This window comes from Trachypithecus francoisi, unplaced genomic scaffold (assembly GCF_009764315.1).
Source record: "Trachypithecus francoisi isolate TF-2019V2 unplaced genomic scaffold, Tfra_2.0 Lachesis_group8, whole genome shotgun sequence".
Lineage (NCBI taxonomy): Eukaryota > Metazoa > Chordata > Mammalia > Primates > Cercopithecidae > Trachypithecus > Trachypithecus francoisi.
This window is the reverse complement of record NW_022681473.1, coordinates 67795182-67821440: the sequence shown is the minus strand read 5'-3', so window position 1 is coordinate 67821440 and position 26259 is coordinate 67795182. Positions and strand designations below refer to the sequence as shown.

The 26259-nt window shown below is 38.6% G+C and overlaps 2 protein-coding genes across 4 annotated transcripts in view; one reads left to right on the top strand and one right to left on the bottom strand.

Moving 5' to 3' along the window:
* Positions 1–26259, bottom strand: part of ACER3 (alkaline ceramidase 3) — a 151527-nt gene that overhangs the window by 89079 nt on the left and 36189 nt on the right. The window lies entirely within an intron of this gene.
* Positions 19726–23220, top strand: LOC117081616 (thioredoxin reductase 1, cytoplasmic-like). The gene is given in 2 exon segments (XM_033207792.1): positions 19726–20784; positions 20786–23220. Coding segments are annotated over 2 exon segments (1494 nt in total). The 5' UTR covers positions 19726–19854; the 3' UTR covers positions 21350–23220.

Here is a 26259-nt window from a genome sequence, read left to right as displayed (position 1 = left end):
AAGGCGCTAAGTTGGGAGCTAGAAGAAAAATTAACAAGTGAATAACTTTGGTACCTATCCCGAAAAAGTATGTATAAATGTAGCAGGAAAGACAGACAGGTAAACAACTAGCAAAAGAGAGTGATAGGAACAAAGAGTGCAAAAAAAAACAATATACTTAGCGGGAGGGACAGAATCCAAGATGGGCTTCAGTAAGAAGATAACATTTAAGCTATGCTTTGAAAGATAAAAAGATATACAGGAATGCAGGATTTTTATTACTACAAGAGTCACTCTATTTCCTTTTTCTTTTTTTTTTTTTTGAGACAGGGTCTCACTCTGTCACACAGAGTGAGTTCGGTGGCACAATCATGACTCACTGCAGCCTCGACCTCCTGGGTTCAAGTGATCCTCCCACCTCAGCCTCCTGTGTAGCTGCAACTACAGGCACATGCCACCACTCCTGGCTAATTAAAATTTTTTTCTGTAGAGACAAGGTCTCATTATGTTGCTCATGCTGGTCTTGAACTACTGGACTCAAGCAATCCTCCCGCCTTGGCCTCCCAAAGTGCTCAGATTACAGGCATGAGCCACTGCACCTGGTCAATTATATATATATATATTTTTTTGTACTGGCGAGGTCTTCTTATGTTGCTCAGGCTGGTCTCGAACTCCTAAGCTGAAATGATCCTCCCACCTCGGCCCCCCAAAGTGCTGGGATTACAGGCATGAGCCACTGTGGCTGCCCTAAGTCATTCTATTTTCTTTGGGATATATATAATAGTTTCAAAAAATATTTAATTTACTGAAATTAGTTCTTTTCACATTATTTTAAAAAATAAACATTACACATTCACTTTATTGCATGTAAGTTATTACTTAAAATATTTTTAAACCATCAATATTACCCAGAAATATTTCCTGGGTAAGGGGGAAATTGTGCAGATGGCTTCTGGAAGACCTCCATCAGTCTAAGTAGGTTTATGGTGAAACATTTCATCTAGAAGTCCGGGCCTTTTGTCTTCAGTTTGCTGGAACCCACATTCACTGAGCAGAGCTTGTACTGATCATTGGGACACAGTAAAAATGGAAATGTTCATGTTAAATTCAAGAGGAAAGTACACTGTAAGTTTGGAAGAAAGGCCAAGTACACAGTGTTAAAGAGTTAAGAGAAGAACTTGGGAGCTCCACATCAGATATGGCTTAGGTAAACTCTGGCCTAACAAGATGGAGGTTATGGGGGAGGGGAAGACTTAGCACAAACAGCATTTAGAGGTCTAAAATGCTGCTTTGGAGAAGGATCAAAGATGAGCACAGCAAGAAAGATTTAAAACAGATAAGCATGATGAAGTCATGAGCCAGAGAAGAACAAGGGAAGTAACAGGGTCTTGAAATCCCTAGAGAAATATTTGGTGAAATGAACATGTTTTATTTATCCAAAGGTCAAAAAGGGAAAGTTTCCAAACTATGCTCAGGAATGAAGAGGCATTATTGAAATGACATAATCTGGAAATGGTTATTTTGATAATCCCTTCTTCCTCTCTACTTTTACTGAAACTTCTTTAAGGGCCCAACTCAAATCCTACCTACATTTGGTTAATTTTTGTTAATCATCCTACTCAAAATGACCACTCTTGTTACACCACCTACCATTTTAACCTCTCACCTGGCACTTAGCACAGATTGCCTTGCGTAGATAGATCTCTTCACTAAATCTGATCAACTGATATTTATGACTTATCTCCTCAGTAACATTTCTTGAGGGCAGTGGCCTTATGTTCATTCAATAGCAAATACCCACTAATCATCTACTACAAAAGGCTCTATAAAAGAATACAAAAGAAAAACAGACAGACTGCCCTCATGCAAATTAAACTAGTTCCAAATTTTCAAAAGAGTACAGATATTTAAAACCTAATAGATATTATTTCAGATGTGGTTCAGTTATGACATAATAAAGTTATTCTTTTCCCCAAAATTAATTTAACAGATTCATCCTTCACCCCAAACTAATTTCAGTATAGTTTTTCATTCACTCTTCATTTACTTAGAATTAAAATGCATCAGTCAAAAATCATGAATGTATAAGACTTTGAAATGCATTTTAAATTTAGACTAAACCTTAATTATTAAAAATGCAGATGATTTATTGCTGTTAAAATCTCACAAAAGATACCTTCTATATTTGATATGGTTAGGTTTTCTGTCCCCACCCAAATCTCATCTTGAATTGCAATCTTCAGGTGTTGAGGAAACTGGTGGGAGGCAATTAGATTATGTGGGTGGTTTTTCCCATGCTGTTCTTGTGACAGTGAGTGAATTCTCACAAGATCTGATGGTTTTATAAATGGTAGTTTTTCCTGCGCTTGCACACACACTCCTGCTGCCACGTGAAAAAGTCCAAGTTTGCTTCCCCTTCACCTTCTTCAATGACTATAAGTTTCCTGAGGTCTCTCCAGCCATGTGGAACTGTGAGTCAATGAAACCTCTTTTCTTTATAAATTACCCAGTCTCAGGTATTTCTTTATAGAAGTGTGAAAATGGACTAATACTGTGACAAGTAGTTAGGCATGAGTGGGGCAGAGGAGGGCTCTCCCCCTACCCACTAGAAATGTCGGGTGATATTTCAGCAATTATTGCATTGCCTCTCTAAGCAGTAGGGGTGCCAGGGAAAGGCCATTTCCAGATGGTCCACACCTGTTAACATCGAGACAAAAATGGTGAAGTATGATCTTGGTGGGGGTGGATATGCTCCACCAGAAAAGGGAAGAAAGCCTCAGATGGGCATGTGTATAAATCCCTGAACACACTGCACGTGCTCAATTCCAAAGGGTAAGGAAAGCACTGGGCATGACAAAAGGAAGAATCATCGGAAAGAGGTGAGCCCATAAAGTCCTAGGATCAAGGTAAAAGGGCCTTTTTTTTTTTTTTTTTTTTCTGTCTTCTTTTGCTCTCTTCTCTTGGACCTTCAGGCATCTGCTTGGGTCTCTTTCAAGCAAATTTTCCTTCCTTTCCTATTCTAAAACCTTTTAAGTAAGCTTCCATTACTGATCTGAAAATTGCCTCAGTCTCTTTTTCAGCTTTATGACCCTCAGTCGAATTCTTTCTTCTGAGGAGGCAAGGACTGAAGTTGCTATGGACCCACCCGTATGGATTCACTGCCAGTAACCTGGACCTCTTCCACAGCTAACAATACAATATTTTTATGATTTATTGTCATTAAATGGCACAAAAATTTCCTCAATTGCCTTAATACATGCAAAAAAGTTTTTCAAACAGCTATTTATTATATAAACACAAGAGGAAAAATCTTTTTTCTGACGACTGCACTGCCTCCACATTACAGACCAAGACTCAGGATTCCCCAAAGATTAGTGATCTGGGTTCTATAACCTTTTAAAAACAATATGTCATTGTCATCTTTAATCTATAAATAGAGATCAGCATTTTTAAAAAATGATCACAGAGTATTACACTGTATGGATATATTATAATTTGTGTAATCCCTTATTGGCAGATAGTTATGTTATTTTCAGGTTTTCACACCAGAAGAAAACAATACTGTGAACATCTGTATTAATTTCCTAGGGCTGCCATAACAAATTACCACAAACTGGGTGGCTTAAAAAACCAATTCATTTTCTTACAATTCAGGATGTCCACAGTTCGAAATCAAGGTGTCAGCAGGGGTGGTTCCTTCTAGAGCCCCTGAAGGAAAAATTGTGCCATGCTTCTCTCTCAGCTTCAGGTGGTTGCTAGCAATCTTTGGCATTCCTCACCTTGCCTTCTGCTCTCTATGTCACTGTGTTTTCTTCTAAGGATACCAATCATTGAACTTAAGGAATATTCTAACTCCAGTAGATTTAATCTCAAGATCCTCAATTATTAATATATCTGCAAAGACCTTATTTTCAATTAAGGTCACATTCTGAGGTTCCTGATGGACATGAACTTTGGGGAGACATTATACAACCACTAGGACATTCTTAAAATATTTATATGTTCATACATTTTATTAAGTTCACAGGATGAATTCCTTAGGGTAGAATCTCCTCTTGGAGAAACTCCCCAGCTTCCCTTTAAGAATTTTCTTTTTAGCGTCTATCGGGGTAGGCAGCAAATTATAAGACCTTCCCCACTCCCTCACTCCCCTTGCCAAATATCACACTAATTCCAGATTCTTTGTCTGAAAAATAAGAATTAGGACTCAAATAAAAATGACACTTTTTTGGATACTTGTACTGAAGGTAGTGTAAAGCTAAAGCTGAGGCTTCCATATTAGGCCAAGTATATAATGAATGAGAGAAAGCTGTTCTATAGACAAAGAAAAAAAAGGTAGATAAGGCAGATAGTAGCAGACATGAAACACCATATGGTAGCATCAGAGGCATTTGAACCAGAGCAACTACATCTTGAATAGTGGCTGGGTAAAATGAGGCTGAAATCTGCTGAGCTGCATTCTCAGGAGGTTAGGCACAGGACAAGATAGGAGGTCAGCAGGACTGGATTTTGGCTGATAAAGATGCCTGCCAAAATCCACCAAAACCAAGACGACCAAAAGAAGTGACTGCTAGTCCTGGCACTGCTAATCATATGCTAATTAGAATGTATTAGCATGCTAAAAGACACTCCCACCAGTGCCACGACAATTTGCAAATGCCATGGCGATGTCCGGAAGTTACCCTATATAGTCGAGAAAGCGGAGGAACCCTCAGTTCCAGGAATTGCCCGCCCCTTTCCTGGAAAACTCATAAATAATTCACTCCTTGTGGCCGGCGCGGTGGCTCAAGCCTGTAATCCCAGCACTTTGGGAGGCCGAGACCGGCGGATCACGAGGTCAGGAGATGGAGACCATCCTGGCTAACACGGTGAAACCCCTTTTCTACTAAAAAATACAAACAACTAGCCGGGCGAGGTGGCGGGTGCTTGTAGTCCCAGGTACTCGGGAGGCTGAGGCAGGAGAATGGCGTAAATCCGGGAGGTGGAGCTTGCAGTGAGCTGAGATCCGGCCACGGCTCTCCAGCCTGGGCGACAGAGCGAGACTCCGTCTCAAAAAAAAAAAAAAAAAAAAAAAATTCACTCCTTGTTTAGCATATAATTAATAAATAACCATAAAAACAGCCAACCAGCAGCCCTCAGGGTTGCTCTGCCCTTGGAGAAGCCATTCTTTTATTCCTTTACTTTCTTTTTTCTTTTTTTTTTTTTTATTCCTGTACTTTCTTAATAAACTTGCTTTCAATTCACATGGAGTTGCCTGGAATTCTTTCTTGCGCAAGATCCAAGAACCCTCTCTTGGGGTCTGGATGGGGTAACAGTAGCAGAGACTGTAGAGAGTAATCTTAATAACTATAAACAATTTTCATCTCATTTTCATCAGAAAAATGGTCATTGTTTCTGATTTTCCTATAATCACGTAAGTATTCATCCATGTAACTTAATAATCTTTGAAAATACAATTTTGATGGCAGCATAATGTTCTACCATATAACAATCACCTTACAGTACATAATGGTGATTGGTTCACATATTAACTTCAGTAACACTGAACAATATAAAGTCTTAATTTAAGAGGTGGAAAATTATATATTATTACTTTTTAGTTTACATTTCTCTGGGTTACTAAACTATTTATATATCTATTATTTTCTGTTTATTAATGGCATACTTTCTTTTGTGAAATGTTTATTCAGGCTATTTAACCACTTTGAGCCTTAATTTTCTCCTCTGTAGATTAGGCATAATACTTATCATGATGATGAAATATTGCAAAAGTGAATTGAGTAAGCAAGGAATAAATGTTAGTTCTCTTTTAAAGAGTTCATTCTATAATGAGATAAAACAGTTTTATTCTAACAGGGTGAAATATCTTAGAAAAACATACAGTCTATAATAATTTGGTAGAAAAAATAATAGATTCATTGGAATTATGTGTAGTCTTTTTTTAAAAAGCAGTAAGAAATAGTTACTCTAAGACCTATCTGTGAAAAATTATAATTTATTTATTTATTATTATTATTATACTTTATGTTCTGGGATACACATGCAGAATGTGCAGGTTTGTTACATAGCTATACATGTGCCATGGTGGTTTGCTGCACCTATCAACCCGTCATCTACATTAGGTATTTCTCCTAATTCTATCCCTGCCCTTGCCCCCCCAACCACCAACAGGCCCCAGTGTGTGATGTTCCCCTCCCTGTGCCCATATATTCTCATTGTTCAGCTCTCACTTATGAGGGAGAACATGCGGTGTTTGATTTTCTGTTCCTGTGTTAGTTTGCTGAGAATGATGGTTTCCAGCTTCATCCATGTCCCTGCAAAGGACATGAACTCATTCTTTTTTATGGCTGCATAGTATTCCATGGTGTATATGTGTCACATTTTCTTTATCCAGTCTATCATTGATGGGCATCTGGGTTGGTTCCAAGTCTTTGCTATTGTGAATAGTGCTGCAAAGAACATACATGTGCATGTGCCTTTATAGCAGAACGATTTATAATCCTTTGGGTATATACCTGGTAATGGGATTGCTGGGTCAAATGGTATTTCTGGTTCTAGATCCTTGAGGAATTGCCACGCTGTCTTCCACAATGGTTGAACTAATTTACACTCCCACCAACAGTGTAAAAGCTTTCCTATTTCTCCACATCCTCTCCAGCATCTACTGTTTCCTGACTTTTTAATGATTACCATTCTAACTGGCATGAGATGGTATCTCATTGTGGTTTTGATTTGCATTTCTCTAATGACCAGTGATGATGAGCTTTTTTTCATATGTTTGTTGGCCGTATGAATGTCTTCTTTTGAAAAGTGTCTGCTCATATCCTTCGCCCACTTTTTGATGGGGTTGTTTTTCTCTTGTAAATTTGTTTAAATTCCTTGTAGATTCTGGATATTAGCCCTTTGTCAGATGGATAGATTGCAAAAATTTTCTCCCATTCTGTAGGTTGCCTGTTCACTCTGATGATAGTTTCTTTTGCTGTACAGAAGTTCTTTAGTTTAATTAGATCCCATTTGTCAATTTTGTCTTTTGTTGCCATTGCTTTTGGTATTTTAGTCATGAAGTCTTTGCCCATACCGACGTCCTGAATGGTATTGCCTAGGTTTTCTTCTAGGGTTTTTGTGGTTTTAGGTTTTACATTTAACTCTTTAATCCATGTTGAGTTAATTTTTGTATAAGGTGTAAGGAAGGGGTCCAGTTTCAGTTTCCTGCATATGGCTAGCCAGTTTTCCCAACACCATTTATTAAATAGGGAATCCTTTCCCCCATTGCCTGTTTTTGTCAGGTTTGTGAAAGATCAGATGGTTATAGGTGTGTGGTCTTATTTCTGAGGCCTCTGTTCTGTTCCATTGGTCTATATATCTGTTTTGGTACCAGTTTAGTTACCGTAGCCTTGTAGTATAGTTTGAAGTCAGGTAGAATGATGCCTCCAGCTTTGTTCTTTTTTGCTTAGGATTGTCTTGGCTATACGGGCTCTTTTTTGGTTCCATATGAAATTTAAAGTCGTTTTTTCTAATTTTGTGAAGAAAGTCAATGGTGGCTTGATGGGAATAGCACTGAATCTATAAATTACTTTGGGCAATATGGCCATTTTCACAATACTGATTCTTCCTATCCATGAGCATGGAATGTTTTTCCATTTGTTTGTGTCCTCTCTTATTTCCTTGAGCAGTGGTTTGTAGTTTTCCTTGAAGAGGTCCTTCACATCCCTTGCAAGTTGTATTCCGAGGTATTTTATTCTCTTTGTAGCAATTGTGAATGGGAGTTCACTCATGATTTGACTCTCTGTTTGTCTATTATTGGTGTATAGGGATGCTTGTGATTTCTGCACATTGATTTTGTATCCTGAGACTCTGCTGAAGTTGCTTATCAGCTTAAGCAGTTTTGGGGCTGAGACGATGGTGTTTTCTAAATATACAGTCATATTATTATACAATCATATGTTTTCTAAATATTAAATCATACCATTTCTAAATATACAATCATATTTTCTAAATATACAATCATACAATCAAGATGGAGTCTTGTTCTGTCACCCAGGCCAGAGTGCAGTGGTGTGATCTTGGCTCACTGCAACCTCCACCTCCCAGGTTCAAGTGATTCTCCTGCCTCAGCCTCCCAAGTAGCCGGGATTATAGGCCTGTGCCACCACGTCCAGTTAATTTTTGTATTTTTAGTAGAGACAGGGTTTCACCATGTTGGCCAGGCTGGTCTCGAACTCCTGACCTCAGGTGATCCACTTGCCTTGGCCTCCCAGGGTGCTGGGATTACAGGTGTGAGCCACTATGCCCGGCGAAAATTATAATTCGTATATAATGACAAGCAACAATAGCCTTATAAAACTGGAACTTATTGGCTTATTTTTTAATTTATTTTATTTTTTGAGACAGGATCTCACTGTGTCACCCAGGCTGGAGTGCAGTGGTGTGATCTCGGCTCACTACAAGCTCTCCCTCTTGGGTTCAAGTGATTCTCCCACCTCAGCCTTCCAAGTAGCTGGGACTATAGGTATGCACCACTGTGCCTGGCTAATTTTTGTATTTTTTGGTGGAGACTGGGTTTCACTGTGTTGACCAGGCTGGTCTTGAACTCCAGACTCAAGTGATTCACCTACCTTGGCCTTGCAAAGCACTGGGATTACAGGTGTGAGTCACCGTGCCCAGCTTTATTGGTTTATTTTATTCAATTCAAAAACAATCTTGTAAATTTGAACAGTCAGAAATCAAGGTGAAAACAATAAAAGCACTCAAGAAAATCACATATATACATATTATTTAATGTGCCCATGAGTTTAACAGTCATCCTTATTGGAAACAATATCAAAGAGAACCACAAAAATAGAGACATAAACACAGACACCATGTCCACTAAGAACAAATCGGCTAAATTACACAAGTTTCACAATAAATTTGTTTGAAATAGTGTCTAGTGAGCTGTGATCTACACAAGACTTTCAAGTGCAGAAGCAATAACCAGATAACATAAAAGGTGTTGTGATGGGGCCACTGATCATACTCATAAAAACCAGTTCCTGGCCCTATCATAAAGAATGCTTGTTTCCTGAATTTGCACCTCATTGGAGGGTTTCACTTTAAAGTGACAAGAGAAGCTTTAAATAATTGGGGTATTAAACTGGCTGTCTAATGTAAGTTGATGATCCAATCCTATAAAAAAGGGTGAAAAAAAAAACAGGGAGAGAAGTGAATTAAATATCTATTTTGCACCAGATGCTATGCAACATGACCCTTTGTTTTTAATTTGAGAAACTGTAAAATTCAGAATAAAGAACAATGTAACAAACAGGCTCACGCCTAAGAATTTATCATTGTTTATATTTTGTTATGTCTCTATCGAGCTTTTATTTGAATAAACACAAAAAACTACTACAGATAAAGTCATGTCCAGGCACGGTGGCTCATGCCTATAATCCCAACACTTTGGGAGGCTGAGGTGGGAGGACTGCTTGAGCTCAGGAGTTCAGGATGAGTCTGAGCAACATAGTGAGATCCCATCTCAATATTTAAAATAAAAATAAAATAAAATAATACAAAAAAAGTCAAAGTGTAATTGCCTGAGGAGATCTTCTGGATCACTGCACAGACAAAACCAGTTCACTGAGATCATGGTACTGCAGTAAAGAAAGATTTTAACTGACGTGAAGCTGGCCACATGGAAGACAGAGTGATTACTCAAATTAGCCTCTCCAAAGGCTTGGAGGTTAGGGATTTTCAAGGATAATTTGGTGGGCAGGGAACTAGGGAATGGGTGCTGCTGATTGGTTGGAGATATAATCATAGGGGTGTGGAAAACGATCCTCTTGTGCTGAGACTGTTTCTGGTTAGGGGGCAACAGGACCAGTTGAGTTACAAATCTCAGTGCCAGAATGCAAAAATCTGAATTCCAAGTACCAATAGTAGGAGTAATCGGAGAAGTCACAAATGTGTGTCCTCTGGCCTGTGACTCCTGAGCAGTAAGGGATTATAGAAACTACATCTATACTTGAGCAGAATTCAGGCCCCTCCCATAATCCTAATCTTGTGGCCTTTCATTAGTCTTACAAAGGCAGTTTCAGCCCCTGAGCACGCAGGGGATCAATTTTAGGGAAGGAATATCATCATCCTTGCTTCAAAGTTAAAAACTATAAACTAAATTCCTCCCATGGTTAGCTTTACCTACACCCCGTAATGAACGAAGACAGCCCAGCCTGTGAGGCTAGAAGCAAGATGGAGTCAGCCATGTTAACTTTCTCTCACTGTCATAATCTTTGCAAAAGCAGTTTCAAAAGTCAACCATCTGTCCAGCCAATCCCCCTTCATGCATTTCCAGACGTAATGGTTAGTGTTAATTTGGTGTGTATCACTATAATTCATTTTTAAATGATTTTACATAAATGTGTGCCAACAGTTTTGCTTTGTTTTCTTATTTTATTGAAATAAGTGCACATGTCATTTTGCAAATAGATTTTATCAATACAAATTATTCTTGAGAGATCTACTAGATACTATATTTTTTTCTTTTAATTTCTGTATAATATGCTATGATAGAAATATATACCACATTTTGTTTATCCATTCCCATACTAATGAACATTTCAGATTGTTTCCTATGTTTTTGTTAAACAATACTGCCATGAACAACCTTGTTTATACTTCCTTATGTACATTTACACAAATGTCTTGTTTCATGCTTTATATGCATATAGAAGAGTCTTCCTAGTTGGCGGAGAAGGAAAAGAAAAAAAGAAAGAAATGGAAAGGGGTCTTGAGCTACCACAGAAGGCAGAAGGTCTAGGGGCAATGGATGGAAATGCTCACTGAAGTAGAGTTCACCCCGTTCACCCCATCACTGCTATATTTCAGGCCCTCTTTCCTTGACTTGCCATGATAAAAAGTAAAGTAAGAAAAAAGTAAAAGAACAACATACGCTAAATACATTATTTTACATGAGGGGAGTCAATAGATATTGTTTTACTTTTGATAGAGAAATGTAGATTCAATTTTTTTTAAAGGTAAGCTCATAAAATAAAAAAAATTATCTTCTAAATCATACTTTATTCAAGCCACAAAATATTTCATAATGCGCAATCACATTTTCACTAAAAAAATACACACATGGCCAGGTGTGGTGGCTCATGCCTGTAATCCCAGCACTTTGGGAGGCCGTGGTGAGTGAATCACCTGAGGTCAGGAGTTCGAGACCAGCCTGGCCAACATGGTAAAACCTCATCTCTACTAAAAATACAAAAATTAGCCGGGCATGGTGGTGTGTGCCTGCAATGCCAGCTACTTGGGAGGTTGAGGTAGGAAAACCACTTGAATCTGGGAGGCGGAGGTTGTAGTGAACTGAGATTGTGCCACTGCACTCCAGCCTGGGCAACAGAGGGAGACTCCATCTCAAATACACACACACACACACACACACCACACACACACACACACACACAGAGTGAGAGTGAGAGAGAGAGAGAGAGAGAGAGAGAGAAAGAAAGACATATAGCAAATAATTAACTAGTTAAGAACTTTTCCATGAGGCCATAGATGTGGGTTGAGAGGGGCAGCAAAACAGTAGGAGGTGGTACCATGGAGTCTAGGTCACCTGCTTGTGCAGTTTAATTGTGCCTCATCTCCAGTCAGGTCCCAATTTTACCCATTTCATTTTTAAAAAATTTTTATTTTAATATTTGAAGAGGTTTATTCTGACCCAAATATAAGTGACCACGGCCATGACACAGCCTTAGGAGGTCCTGGGAATATGTGTCCAAGGTGGCTGGGTTACAGCTTGGCTTTATACAATTTAGGGAGACAGAAGTTATAGTCAAAGACATAAATTTATACATGTAAGGTATACATTGGTTCGGCCCAGAAAGGTGGGACATCTTTATGGGGGGTGGCAGGGAGGGCTTACAGATCATACGTGGATTTAAAGATTTCCTGATTGACAATTGGTGGAAAGAGTTGAGGTTTTCCTAAAGAGCTGAAGTAGGCAGAAATAAATGCTTCAGTTAAGATAAGGGGGATTGGGCAGAGTGTAACAGCTCACGTCTGTAATCCCAGTACTTTTTGGGGCCGGGGTGGGGTCGCAGGTGGGGATCACTTGAGGTCAGGAGTTTGAGACTAGCCTGGCCGACATAGTCAAACCTCGTCTCTACTAAAAATACAAAAATTAGCTGGGTTTGGGGGTGTGTGCCTCGAATCCTAGCTTCTTGGGAGGCTGAGGCATGAGAATCATTTGAACGCAGGAGGCTGAGGTTGCAGTGAGCCAAGATTGCACCATTGTACTCCAACCTGGGCGACAGAGTGAGACTTCATCTCAAAATAAATAAATAAATAAATAAATAAATAAAATAAAAATAAAAATAAGGGGGATTGGAAGCCAATAACAAGTTCTTGTTATGTTCTTATTATACAGATGAAGTCTCTGAGTCGGAGACTTCAGAGAGAATAATAGATGGTAAATGTCTCCTATCAGACCTTAAAAGATGTCAGACTCTCCCGGACAAGGAAAAGACCTTGAAAGGGAAGAAGATTCTCTATATGCAAATTTTCCCCGTAAGAGATGGCTTTGCAGGGCCATTTCAAAATATGTCAAAGAAATATTGTTTGGCATAAAAGACTTTTATTTCCTTCAGGGCCTGCCATCTATCATGTGATGCTATAACAGAGAGTCGGGTTGCAGTTGTGTATCTTATTGCAAAAAGAATCTGGTTGTCAGTCTTTTATGATCTCTATTTTAATGTTGACACTGGTCAGCTTGTGCCTGAGCTCCAAAGGGAGGGGTTACAAGCAGACATGTCGGACTTCTCTTTTCCTGTCATGGCCTGAACCAGTTTTTCAGGTTCTTTGGAATTCCCTTGGCCAAAAAAGGTGTGTGTAGCGGGACGGTTTCCATTCATTTGGTTGAAGGCAATTTCATTGTAAAATCGATGCTGGGCAGAGTGATTACTGGTGTTGCATTTCCTTTTTTGCTTCTTTGGCTTGGTACAATTGATAAAGGTTTCACTGAAGGGATAATATTTGAATTTAAAGGATGCATAGGAGAAGGTTATTCAGGGCAGAGATAACACATATAGTTGACTCTTGAACAACACATGTTTGAACTGCACAGGTATACTATGTGGGTTTTTTTCAATAAATATATTGGAAAATTTTTTGGAGGTTTGTGACAATTTGGAAAAACGTGTAGACAAACTATGTAGCTTGGAAATATAAAAAAATTAAGAAAAAGGTATGTCATGGATGCATAAAACATATGTAAATACTAGTCTATTTTATCATTTACTAACATATACATAAATCTATTATAAAAAGTTAAAATTTATCAGAACTTACACATATACTTACAGATGGTACACAGCACTATTTACAGTCAAGAAAAATAGAAACAAATGTGAAGATGTAGTATTAAATCATAACTGCATAAGATTAACTTAGTACATACCGCAACTACTGTAATAATTTCAAAGCCATCTCTTGTTACTACTGTGGTGAGGTCAAGTCTCACGAGCATCTGCTTAAAACACTATGTGATGCTAATCATCTCGTTGTGAGCAGTTCATCTCTCTAGTAAATTACATATAGCAGTAAAAAGTGATCTCTTGTGATTCTCAAGTATTTTTATCGTGTTTAGTGCAATATTGTAAACCTTGAATAACACACAGGACCTATATGAAGTGTCACTAATGATGCTAGAAGTGCTCCCAAGAAGCAGAGAAAAGTCATTACATAACAAGAAAAGGTTTAATTGCTTGATATGTACTGTACTTCGAGGTATGCAGCTGCAGTTGCCAACCATTTCAAAACAAACGAATCTAGTGTAAAGATCACTGTAAAAAAAAATGAAAAGGGAATCTGTGAAGGCATCACTGCAGCTATGCCAGCAGGAGCAAAAACTTTGCACTTTTTGTGAAATACCTTTTTATCTTGTATTGAAATGCAGCTTTTATGCGGGTCTGGGATTGCTATAGGAAAGGCCTATCTATAGATTCTCATATGATCCGAGAAAAAACAAAGTCATTATAGGATGACTTCAAGCAAAAGAAAGGTGAAGGATCTAAAGCTGGAGATTTAATGCCAGCACAGGATGGTTTGATAATTTTAGAAAGGGGTTTGGCTTTAAAATGTCAAGATGGCAGGAGAAGCAGCTTCTGTAGATCAAAAGATAGAAGATGAGTTCCCAGATGCCATTAAGAATATTGAGGAGAAAGAATATCTGCCTGAACAGGTTTTTAATGCAAACAAAAGTACCCTATTCTGGAAAAAAAAAAATGCCACAAGGGATATTTATTAGTAAGGAAGAGAAGCAAGTACCAGGATTTAAGGCAGGAAGGGATAGATTAACTCTACTACTTTGTGCAAATGCAGTTGGATTTATGATCAGGACTGCCCTTATCTATAAAGCTGCTAACCCTCGAATCTTGAAGGGAAAAGACAAAACCAGCTGCCAGTCTCTGGTTATGCAACAAAAATGCCTGGAAGACAAGAACCCTTTTCTGGATTGGTTCCATTGATGCTTTGTTCCTGAGGTCAGAAGTATCTTGCTAGTAAGGAACTGTCTTTTAAAGGCTTTTTTTTTTTTTTTAATGTTGAACAATGTTGGAAAATGTGTCTGCCCACTGAGAACCCCATAAGTTCAACACCAAAAGTATCAAGGTGATCTACCCCCTTAAATGCAACATCTCTAAATCAGGGGATCATAAGGACCATTAAGACTCATGTAAACACAGTACCCTATCAAAAAGATTGTCAATGCTATGAAAGAGAGGCCCATAGAGAGAACATCATGAAAGTCTGGAAAATTACACCATAGAAGATGCCATCATTATAGAAAAAAGTAATGAATACCATCAAGCCCCAAAACAATAGATTCCTGCTGGAGAAAATTGTGTCTAGATGTCATACACATGACTTCACAGGATTTACAACAGGGTCAGTCAAGGAAATCATGAAACAGATTATAGATATGGCAAAAAGGCAGAAGGTGAAGGGTTTCAAGATATGGATCTTGGAGGAATTAAATAACTAATAGATACTACATCACAGGAATTAGCAGAAGATGACTTGATAGAAATGAGTGCTTCTGAAACAATGCCAGAATGGGGAAGAAGATGTAGAAGAAGCAGTGCCTGAAAACAAACTGACATTAGACAATCTGGCAGAAGGGTTCCTATTATTTTATTTATTATCTTGATTAATAGAGACAGAGTCTTACTATGTTGCCCAGGCTGGTCTTAAACTTCTGGCCTCAAGCAATCCTTCCACTCAGCTTTCCAAAGTGCTGGGATTATGGAAGTAAGACCCCTCACCTGGCCAGAAGGGTTCCTATTATTCAAGACTGCTTTGACTCCTTTTACGACATAGACCCTTATACGATATTAGCACTGAAACTAAAGCAAATAGTGGAAAAATATGGTTATCATATAGAAACATTCTTAGAGAAATGAAAACGCAAAAAAGTTAGACAGAAATTACATGTGTCTCCATAAAGTCACACCAACTGTGCCTGCCTCTCCTGCCTCCCTTTCTACCTTCTCCACCTCTTCTGCCTCTGCTACCCCCTGAGACAGGACCAGCTCCTCCTCTTCCTCAGCTTACTCAATGTGAAATGATGAGGATGAAGACCTTTATGACAATCCACTTCCACTTAATGAATAGTAAATATAGTTTCTCTTCCTTATGATTTTCTTAGAGACAGGCTTTTGCTATGTTGCCCAGGCTGGTCTTGAACTCTTGGCCTCAAGCAATCTTCCCCACCTTGGCTTCCCAAAGCACCAGGATTACAGACATGAGCTACTGCACCTGGCCCTGATTTTCTTAATAACATTTTATTTTCTTTCACTTACTTTATTGTAAGAAGAATACAGTATATAATACATGCACAAAATATGTGTTAATGATCAACTATTTATGTTATCAGTATGGCTTCCAGTCAACAGTAAGCTATTAGTAATTAGGCTTTTGGAGAGTCAAAATTGTACACGAATTTTTGACTGGGGTTGGGGGTTGTGCTCAGCACCCCAACCCCCATGTTATTCAAGGGTCAACCATATATGTGCAAAAAACAGGAGAACATCGTGTGCCTAGGGAATACTGCAAAGTAACATGTCTAGGGGAAAGGAATGTCAGGAGATAAAGCTACTAAGATAAACTAGAAGATAAACATGAATAACATGTCTGTGATCTCCCTAAAAAATAAAGAGCAAATGATAAAGAGGAAGGATAAAAAGACAATTAACTTTAAGATAAGCCTAATAGTCTGGAGATGTTAGCAAGAGGATACAAAAGGACAAAATAGGACAATACTGCAATATAAATTATAATGGGAGCTTGAATTAAGATATCTGTGAGATAGGAAAATTCAAAGAGAAGAAAGACATACATTTGACTAAGATTTCGATGATGAAAGGATATGTTTCCAACTGATATTCCAAACTGGTCATACAGAAGACAACCAAAAAGCATGCAATATAATGATTACGCTGCTGAAAAACTAATAAAATGTCAGAAGTATTAAGAAAGTTACCTGCTTTCTTTCCATAGAAGAAAGGAAGAAATAACTTTAAATATGCAGGGCATTCATCATAAATATTCCCAAACAGATTTTTCATTGTAATAAAATTCTTAGCATAGTGGCTGACACATACAAGGTCCTAATAGATATGGGCTACTATATTAGTAGTGTTGTTTTTAATATTAGCAAAAAGGCCACAAAAGGAACTCATTTTCCCTAGAAATCTGTATATTCTTTAATTAACAAATAGTATTCCCTCCTTGCAATCTTGGCACGGGTTCTCAGAATTTAAAGTCTTTCCTGATGCCAAGATTATAAGGCATCTCATCAGATCTAGTTGTTGAAAAAGCCTTTAAATAGAAGAGGAAATATATAAAACTTCCTCTGGTGGTAGGAAGATCACCAATTAGGATTCTGAACAAGTCTCTGCATAGAATAGGGCCCATTATCTGAAATGAGAAATTAATTATATCTTCTTACTTACTGCTAAAATATACTCTATTAAAACTCCTCTATAAGTTGGGCAGAGCAGGATGCACCTGTAGTCCCAACTATTCAGAAGGCTGAAGTGGGAGGATCACTTGAGCCCAGGAGTTTGAATTCAGCCTGGGCAATATAGCAAGACTCTGTCTCAAAAAACAAACAAACAAAACTTTCCTCTATAAAGCAGCAGACTCCAAAAAGTGAAATGTAAATACTACGTTCAAGTAGACAAATCTTTTTTAGTAGGTTAAAGCAACAGTTCTCAAACTGGTTGATGTACCCTTTTTGGAGTCTTTTGAGGTCAAAACTATTTTCATAATACTTAGAGTTATTTAACTTATGCACTGTATTGACATTTACACTAATGGCACATTTACATTAATGGCATAAAAGCAATGGTGGGTACACTTTTGCACAAATTAGGGCAGTAGTAACCAGTCTGTACTATAATCATTGTATTCTTTTCCACTACCATATATTCATAGCTAAAAAAAAGTCAGCTTCAATTAACAGTGCCTTTGATGAAGCAATAAAAATTACTAATTGTATTAAATCTCAACTCTTAGGTGCACATCTTTTTAATATTCTCTATCATTAAATGGAATTTGCATAAAGAATTTCTACTATATACCAAAGTATAATGTTGTCTCAAGGAATAGCACTTGTATGACTGTTTTGAGATGTGAGCTCAACTTGGCCGCTTTTTTCATCAACCACATTTTTACCTAAAAGACAAACTGACGAGTAAACTATGATTATTCATTCCTGGGTATTTGGAAGATGCTTTCCTAGAAATGAGCAAATTGAGCCTTGTCTTTTCAAAAAAAAAAACAGCTAAGTATATTTTCCTTTTTTTGCCAGCAATGAAATTCAAGCAAAAATAAGAATTTTGGAAAATGTGCATCTACACAATGAGCTTGACAGCTTCCCAATACTTAAAGACGTCTGATGATGTCAGAGATGATAATAATAACACGTGTGATTTTTAAAATATTACATAAGGAAATATCTCAACATCTGGAAGATCTGCATCAACAGCAAACCAACATTTTCCAAATGATCTATGCACAGTGCTATAAAATGATGCATAGGTAAAAGGCCATTCAAAGTGCAAGAAAGGCCAATGGATCTTAATGTATGATGGTAAGAAAAATTCAATGATATGATCTCAGATTCCACATTCCAATTAACCTTAACACTACTACTTGTCAAGTTTTGGTATACGTAATATCAAAGAACATCCACAATTAATAAGAAAGGCTATTAAAATGCTCCTCCCTGGCCAGGCATGGTGGCTCATGCCTGTAATCCCAGCACTTTGGGTGGCTGAAACAGGCAGATCACTTGAGGCCAGGTGTTTGAGACCAGCCTAGCCAACACGTTGAAACCCTGTCTCTACAAAAATACAAAAATTAGCCAGGTGTAGTGGCACACAACTCCTAATCCCAGCTACTCGGGTGACTGAGTCATGAGAAGCACTTGAGCCCAGGAGGTGGAGGTTGCAGTGAGCTGAGATTGCACCACTGCACTCCAGCATGGGCAACAGAGCAACAGCAAGACTCTGTCTCAAAAACAAACAAACAAAAAACCAACACCAACAACAACAAAACCTCCCTTCAACAACTACATATATCTGTGTAAAGCCTAATTTTCTTTAAATATATCAACCAAAACAACAGATTACACAGATTAAATGCAAAAGCATATATGAAAATCCAGCTGACTTCAGTAGCAAAAATCCACATATAAAGCTCTTCTAGGTTCTCAATAATTTTAAGAGCAGAAGGTGGTCCTGAAAGCAAAAAGTTTGAGAAAAGGAGAGTACAGCACCAATCTAACATGAGTCTCAAAGTCTATCATAGGATCAAGCCAATCTTCTATTCACAGGCTGCCAGAATTGGGAGGATTTAAGCGGGCAGAGGGGCCTTCTTTAGCAAAGTTCCCATAATATACTTCTGTTTCAAAGATTTGTACTTAGTGGGACAGTAGTGAGAAAGCTTGGAAGGGGGATTCTACTAATCTTTTCTTTTTTTTTTTTTTAAGACAGGGTTTCACCATGTTGCCCAGGCTGATCTCGAACTCCTGAGCTGAAGCGATCCGCCCGCCTTAGCCTCCCAAAGTGCTGGGATTACAGGTGTGAGCCACCAAGCCCACTCCACTAGTTTTTTTTATGCCCCTTAACTATGGCATAGGAGGACAAAAATGAAGAATAAAACTTTATGAAAGGTCCTGATGCAACTCTGGAAGCATGGGCTTTTGTACAACAGTAAGGATCCCATGAATAGTACCTGTGTAAAGATGTTTCAAGAATTTGAACAGGTGAAATAATCCCTTTTCAGAATCCCTTTCATATCCAAACAGCAAAGAAGTTTTCCTGTTCTAACAAGCAAAAATTTAAAGGGCCAATAATTAAAAATTAGTTTAAAATTAGGTGTTCCAAAATGGTTCCAGATATGGGAACCTTTTTATTGCATAACTCCAGCGTTTTTCCAGGTCTTAGCTGGTGATTAAGGTTGTCCAGTAATATGACAAACTGGAAATATAAAGAGGAAAGAATGGGGGGGACTAAGAGAAATGGAGCCAGAGCCCTAATTATGTTTTCAATATATATAATTTCAATCCTTTTGTTGGCTACGTAGTATTTTATTATAAGGCTACATCATATTTTATTTACACAATTGTCTATTAAGTAACATTTAGCTTATTTCCAATTTTTACTGTCAGCCAATGTTATATAAACAATGTACAAAAAATCTTACGTAGTTTCCTTCAGTCCAGCATTTGCGGCGGAGAGAAAGGTGGTCGAGTCCTGAAGGTGTGCCTGATGTCTTCATCATTCTCAAATTCTTGCTTATCAGGAGGGCAGACTTCAAAACCTACTAAAAATGAACGGCCCTGAGGGTCTTCCCGAGTCCTATGACTATGACCTTATCATCATTGGAGGTGGCTCAGGAGGCCTGGCAGCTGCTAAGGAGGCAGCCCAATATGGCAAGAAGGTGATGGTCCTGGACTTTGTCACTCCCACCCCTCTTGGAACTAGATGGGGTCTCGGAGGAACATGTGTGAATGTGGGTTGCATACCTAAAAAACTGGTGCATCAAGCAGCTTTGTTAGGACAAGCCCTACAAGACTCTCGAAACTATGGATGGAAAGTCGAGGAGACAGTTAAGCATGATTGGGACAGAATGATAGAAGCTGTACAGAATCACATTGGCTCTTTGAATTGGGGCTACCGAGTAGCACTGCGGGAGAAAAAAGTTGTCTATGAGAATGCTTACAGGCAGTTTATTGGTCCTCACAGGATTAAGGCAACAAATAATAAAGGCAAAGAAAAAATTTATTCAGCAGAGAGATTTCTCATTGCCACTGGTGAAAGACCACGTTACTTGGGCATCCCTGGTGACAAAGAATACTGCATTAGCAGTGATGATCTTTTCTCCTTGCCTTACTGCCCGGGTAAGACCCTGGTCGTTGGAGCATCCTACGTCGCTTTGGAGTGTGCTGGATTTCTTGCTGGTATTGGTTTAGATGTCACTGTTACGGTTAGGTCCATTCTTCTTAGAGGATTTGACCAGGACATGGCCAACAAAATTGGTGAACACATGGAAGAACATGGCATCAAGTTTATAAGACAGTTTGTACCAATTAAAATTGAACAAATTGAAGCGGGGACACCAGGCCGACTCAGAGTAGTAGCTCAGTCCACCAATAGTGAGGAAATCATTGAAGGAGAGTATAATACGGTGTTGCTGGCAATAGGAAGAGATGCTTGCACAAGAAAAATTGGCTTACAAACTGTAGGGGTGAAGATAAATTGAAAAGACTGGAAAAATACCTGTCACAGATGAAGAACAGACCAATGTGCCTTACATCTATGCCATTGGCGATATATTGGAGGATAAGGTGGAGCTCACCCCAGTTGCAATCCAGGCAGGAAGACTGCTGGCTCAGAGGCTCTATGCAGGTTCCACTGTCAAGTGTGACTATGAAAATGTTCCAACCACTGTATTTACTCCTTTGGAATATGGCGTTTGTGGCCTTTCTGAGGAGAAAGCTGTGGAGAAGTTTGGGGAAGAAAATATTGAGGTTTACCATAGTTACTTTTGGCCATTGGAATGGACGATTCCATCAAGAGATAACAACAAATGTTATGCAAAAATAATCTGTAATACTAAAGACAATGAACGTGTTGTGGGCTTTCACATACTGGGTCCAAATGCTGGAGAAGTTACACAAGGCTTCGCAGCTGCACTCAAATGTGGACTGACCAAAAAGCAGCTGGACAGCACAATTGGAAGCCACCCTGTCTGTGCAGAGGTATTCACAACATTGTCTGTGACCAAGCGCTCCGGGGCAAGCATCCTCCAGGCTGGCTGCTGAGGTTAAGCCCCAGTGTGGACGCTGTTGCCAAGACGCCAAACCACTGACTCGTTTCCGTGCCCAAATCCAAGGAGAAGCTTTCTAGAGGGTTCTTGGGCTCTCGGCACCCACGTATCCTGTGCTTACCACAGCCCAAGGCCCCCTTGGATCTTTTGGATAGGAGTTGGTGAATAGAAGGCAGGCAGCATCACACTGGGGTCACTGACAGACTTGAAGCTGATATTTGGCAGGGCATCGAAGGGATGCATCCATGAAGTCACCAGTCTCAAGCCCATGGGGTAGGCGGTGATGGAACAACTGTCAAATCAGTTTTAGCATGACCTTTCCTTGTGGATTTTCTTATTCTCGTTGTCAAGTTTTCTAATGTTGATTTTTTTTCTTTTTTCTCCATGGTGTTAATGATATTAGAGATGAAAAACGCTAGCAGTTGATTTTTGTCCAAAAGTAAGTCACGGCTAGAGTATCCACACAAGGTGTCTTGTTGCAATGGAAGGGATAGTTTGGCTCCCTTGGAGGCTTTGTAGGCTTGTCCCAGGAAAGAGAACTGTCCTGCAGCTGAAATGGACTGTTCTTTACTGACCTGCTCAGCAGCTTCTTCTCTCATATATGCCCAAAACAAGTACATCTGCGATCGACTCTAGCCAAATTTGCCTCTGTGTGCTATATCACGGATGATTATTATTTTAAGGTCTGTTTAGGAAGGGAAATGGCTACCTGGCCAGCCATTGCCTGGCATTTGGTAGTACAGTGTGATTCTCACCATTATTTGTCATGGAGGCAGACATACACCAGAAATGGGGGAGAAACAGTACGTATCTTTCTGTCTTTAGTTTACTGTGTGTTGGTCTAAGCAAGCTGAGATCATTTGCAATGGAAAACACGTAACTTGTTTAAAAGTTTTTCTGGTAGCTTTACCTTTATGCTAAAAACACAACGTATAATGGTGTTAGGTATCTATTCCTTTCTAAGACTACATTAGTAGGAAAATAAGTCTTTTCATGCTTATGATTTAAATCTTTTGTGGTAATTTCTTTTTAAAGGAAGTTATTAATATCATAAGTTATTATTATTATTTTGAACACAGGTGGATGTGAAGGATTTTCATTTAAAAACCAAGTGGTTTTGACTTTTTCTGTTGAATGAACAACTGTGCCTTGTGGAATTTTTGCAGAAGTGTGTATGCTTTGTTAGCATTCCAACTTGCATTATTATAAAGAGGTATTAATGCCTCAGTTATGTTTGTCAAGGTAGTGGCTGAGGATTCTATTTCAGCTGTCTTTTCTAACTGTAAGTTGAGTTTTAAACACGTGCTGTGGACATCGGGCCACCTGCCAGCAGTTCTTGAAGCTCCTTTTTCATTCCTGCTCCTCTATCTACTTGTATTTCTCAGTTACAGCACTGAGTGGTTGTTTCCAAGTACATTTCTGGGCCACCTCAGGGAACCCGTGCATCTGCCTGGCATTTAGGCAGCAGAGCCCCTGACTGTCCCCCCAGGGCTCTGCCTCACGTCCTCATCTCATCTGGCTCTATGAAGAAATGGGAAAAGGAGAGGGCAATTGAGGCAGTTGACCATATTCAGTTTTATTTATTTATTTTTAATTTGTTTTTTTCCTCCAAGTCCACCAGTCTGAAATTAGCACAGTAGGCAGTATGAGATAGTCAGGCCTAATCATGTTGTGATTCTCTTTTCTTAGTGGAGTGGAATGTTCTATCCCCACAAGAAGGATTATATTGTATAGACCTGTCTTGTTCAGATTCTGTATTTACCCATTTTGTTGAAATATATACTAAGTTCCATGTATTTTTGTTACAAATCTTCTGAAAAATACAAAACAATGTGAAACATTAAAAGGCATTAATAATAAAAAAAATCTTTCGTGAATATTAAAAAAAAATTTGTACTTATGGCAGGCTGCTTGCAGTTTCATCTTCACACATAGGTACTTGTTTTCTTTTTTCTGCCCTTAAGGATGCTTCAGTGGAAAAATTTAAGCAGTGACCTAATCAATTTTCCTCATTTTGCAAATGAGGGAAACAGAGAAGCTAAAAAGTCAACTGGCTTGTCTACATGTATACAGTAAGCATCAGAAGCAGACTCAAACCAGAGTATCCTGATTGGAGGCTAAATACCTCCTTCCCCAGCCCTATTACATCTCTCTTTCTACTTTTTCTCTTCCTGGTACCACAGAATACATTAAAAAATTATTTCCTTCTGTTCCTGGCCCTAAACAAAAATACAAAGTCTTTAAATGTTGTGCAGTGTTTCCTGCTAGTGACATAGAGAACCTGGGTACAATGGGAATGCAGAAAGTGGAACCATAATGGAGTCAAATATGAAGTTACATAAAATCATTAAAACAATTATGATATTGAGATATGAGAGATATCAATAAAACAGGGTAGAAAGTTCAAATATTTGCCCAAAAACATATGGGATTTAGTATATAATAATGTTGACATTTCAAATCATTAAAAGTAGAGAGGAAGTATTCAGTAAATGGTATTGAGGCAACTGGGTAAAAATCATCTTGAAATCAATTAAGTTTAATCCTTTCTCCACATTATACACGAGGCTATATTACAAATATATTTTAAAATATATAATAATAAAGTATTAAAAGTACTAGGGGGAAAAAACACTTCATGACCAGAGCAACATAAAATACCTCACTGGGAGTTTCTGCCTTGAGCTATCCTGAAGCCAAGATTTATCAGACAGATCTTGGTGATTCAATCCAGAGATGAAGCAGACCTCCATGCAGATTAAGATCCTAAGGGAGTTTGCTCTTTGATTATCTTCCATACCCTCAATATTTGCCTGTCCTCTTCTTTTGCTATACTGTTTCCTTTGCCTTTAAATGAAAGGTAAATATTCTCTAAGGAGACTTTCAGTCCTTTCAAATAGCCAGACTCGTGAGATCTTTGCAATATTTTCTACACACTTTCATGAATGTAAAAAATCAGTCATATGGCCCAGCTCATATTGTCAACTTTAATAAAATAAAAACTTCTATATTTCATGCCACTTTATGGTTTATAAATACATATAACATTTAATTTCCAAAGTAACCTTGTAAGGGAGTAGTCTCACCATTTACTAGAGAAACTGAAGCTCCAAAGATTAAATGACTTACCAACAGTTGCTCAACCAGTAAGAGGCAGGAATGGATTAAAACCTAAGTCTAAGCATATTAATTATACTATGTGGCCTCCAACGTTTGTGACAATTACATGTCTATGATATATCCACAGCAAATGTGAGAGTTTAAGGTAATGCCTCTGAATCCTGATGAGGCTTATTGAAAGAAAGACACAATGGTATCTGCATTTATCTAATTATTAAAGAGGTAACTTAGTTTTGCATTTGTTTGTTTTCGAGACAGGATCTCGCTCTGTCTCCAAGGCTTGAGTGAAGTGGCATGACCACGGCTCACTACAGCCTCAATCTCCTGGGCTCAAGTGATTCTCCTACCTCAGCATCCTGAGTAGCTGGGACTAAAGGAGTGCACCACTGCGCCCAGCTAATTTTGTAATTTTTTGTAGAGACAGGGTCTCCCTATGCAACCCAGGCTGGTCTTGAACTCTTGGGCTCAAGTGATCCTTACACCTCAGCCTCCCAAAGTGCTGGAATTATAGGCATGAGCCACCATGCCTGGCTGGTAATTCAGTTTTTAATAGTAATATATAATGCTGATGCCAAGAGGTTGAACATATTCATTCCTTCACTCCACAAATGAATGAACACCTATGGTTGAGCTTAGGCACTATGTTAGGTAAAGCTCACAGTTCTAGTTAAAATGTCAGACATTTTAAAGCAGAAAAATAAATAACTTTTCAGTTCATGGATTTAAAAAAGGTAGTTTGCAGTTAGAATGGCAATCATTAAAAAGTCAGGAAACAACAGGTGCTGGAGAGGATGTGGAGAAATAGGAACACTTTTACACTGTTGGTGGGACTGTAAACTAGTTCAACCATTGTGGAAAACAGTGTGGTGATTCCTCAAGGATTTAGAACTCGAAATACCATTTGACCCAGCCATCCTATTACTGGGGATATACCCAAAGGATTATAAATCATGCTGCTATAAAGACACATGTATACGTATGTTTATTGCGGCACTATTCACAATAGCAAAGACTTGGAATCAACCCAAATGTCCATCAGTGACAGACTGGATTAAGAAAATGTGGCACATATACACCATGGAATACTATGCAGCCATAAAAAAGGATGAGTTCGTGTCCTTTGTAGGGACATGGATGCAGCTGGAAACCATCATCATTCTCAGCAAACTATCACAAGAACAGAAAACCAAACACCGCCTGTTCTCACTCATAGGTGGGAATTGAACAATGAGTTCACTTGGACACAGGAAGGGGAACATCACACACCGGGGCCTATTGTGGGGAGGGGGTGGGGGGAGGGATAGCAGTAGGAGATATACCTAATGTAAATGACGAGTTAATGGGTACAGCACACCAACATGGCACATGTATACATATGTAACAAACCTGCATGTTGTGCACATGTACTCTAGAACTTAAAGTATAATAAAAAAATAAAAATAAAAAAAAGTAGTTTGAATTTAATTGTATTATCTGATGTTATAAATTCTTAAGAAAGCCATTAACCAAAATTTATATGGTATTTGAGAGTGTACGAAATTATTACATTGTCTAATTTGATCCTCAAAACAAATCTATGAAGTATTTTCTCTCTCTCTCTCTCTCTCTCTCTCTCTCTGTTTTTTGAGATAGGATCTTGCTATGTTGCCCAGGCTGGTCTCAAACTGCTGGGCTCAAGCGTTCCTTTGCCTCAGCCTTCCTGGTAGCTGGGATTACAAGCACAAGCTACTATATCCACCCTATGAGGTATTTTCAATCCAATTTGACAGCTAAGGAAGGTGAAAA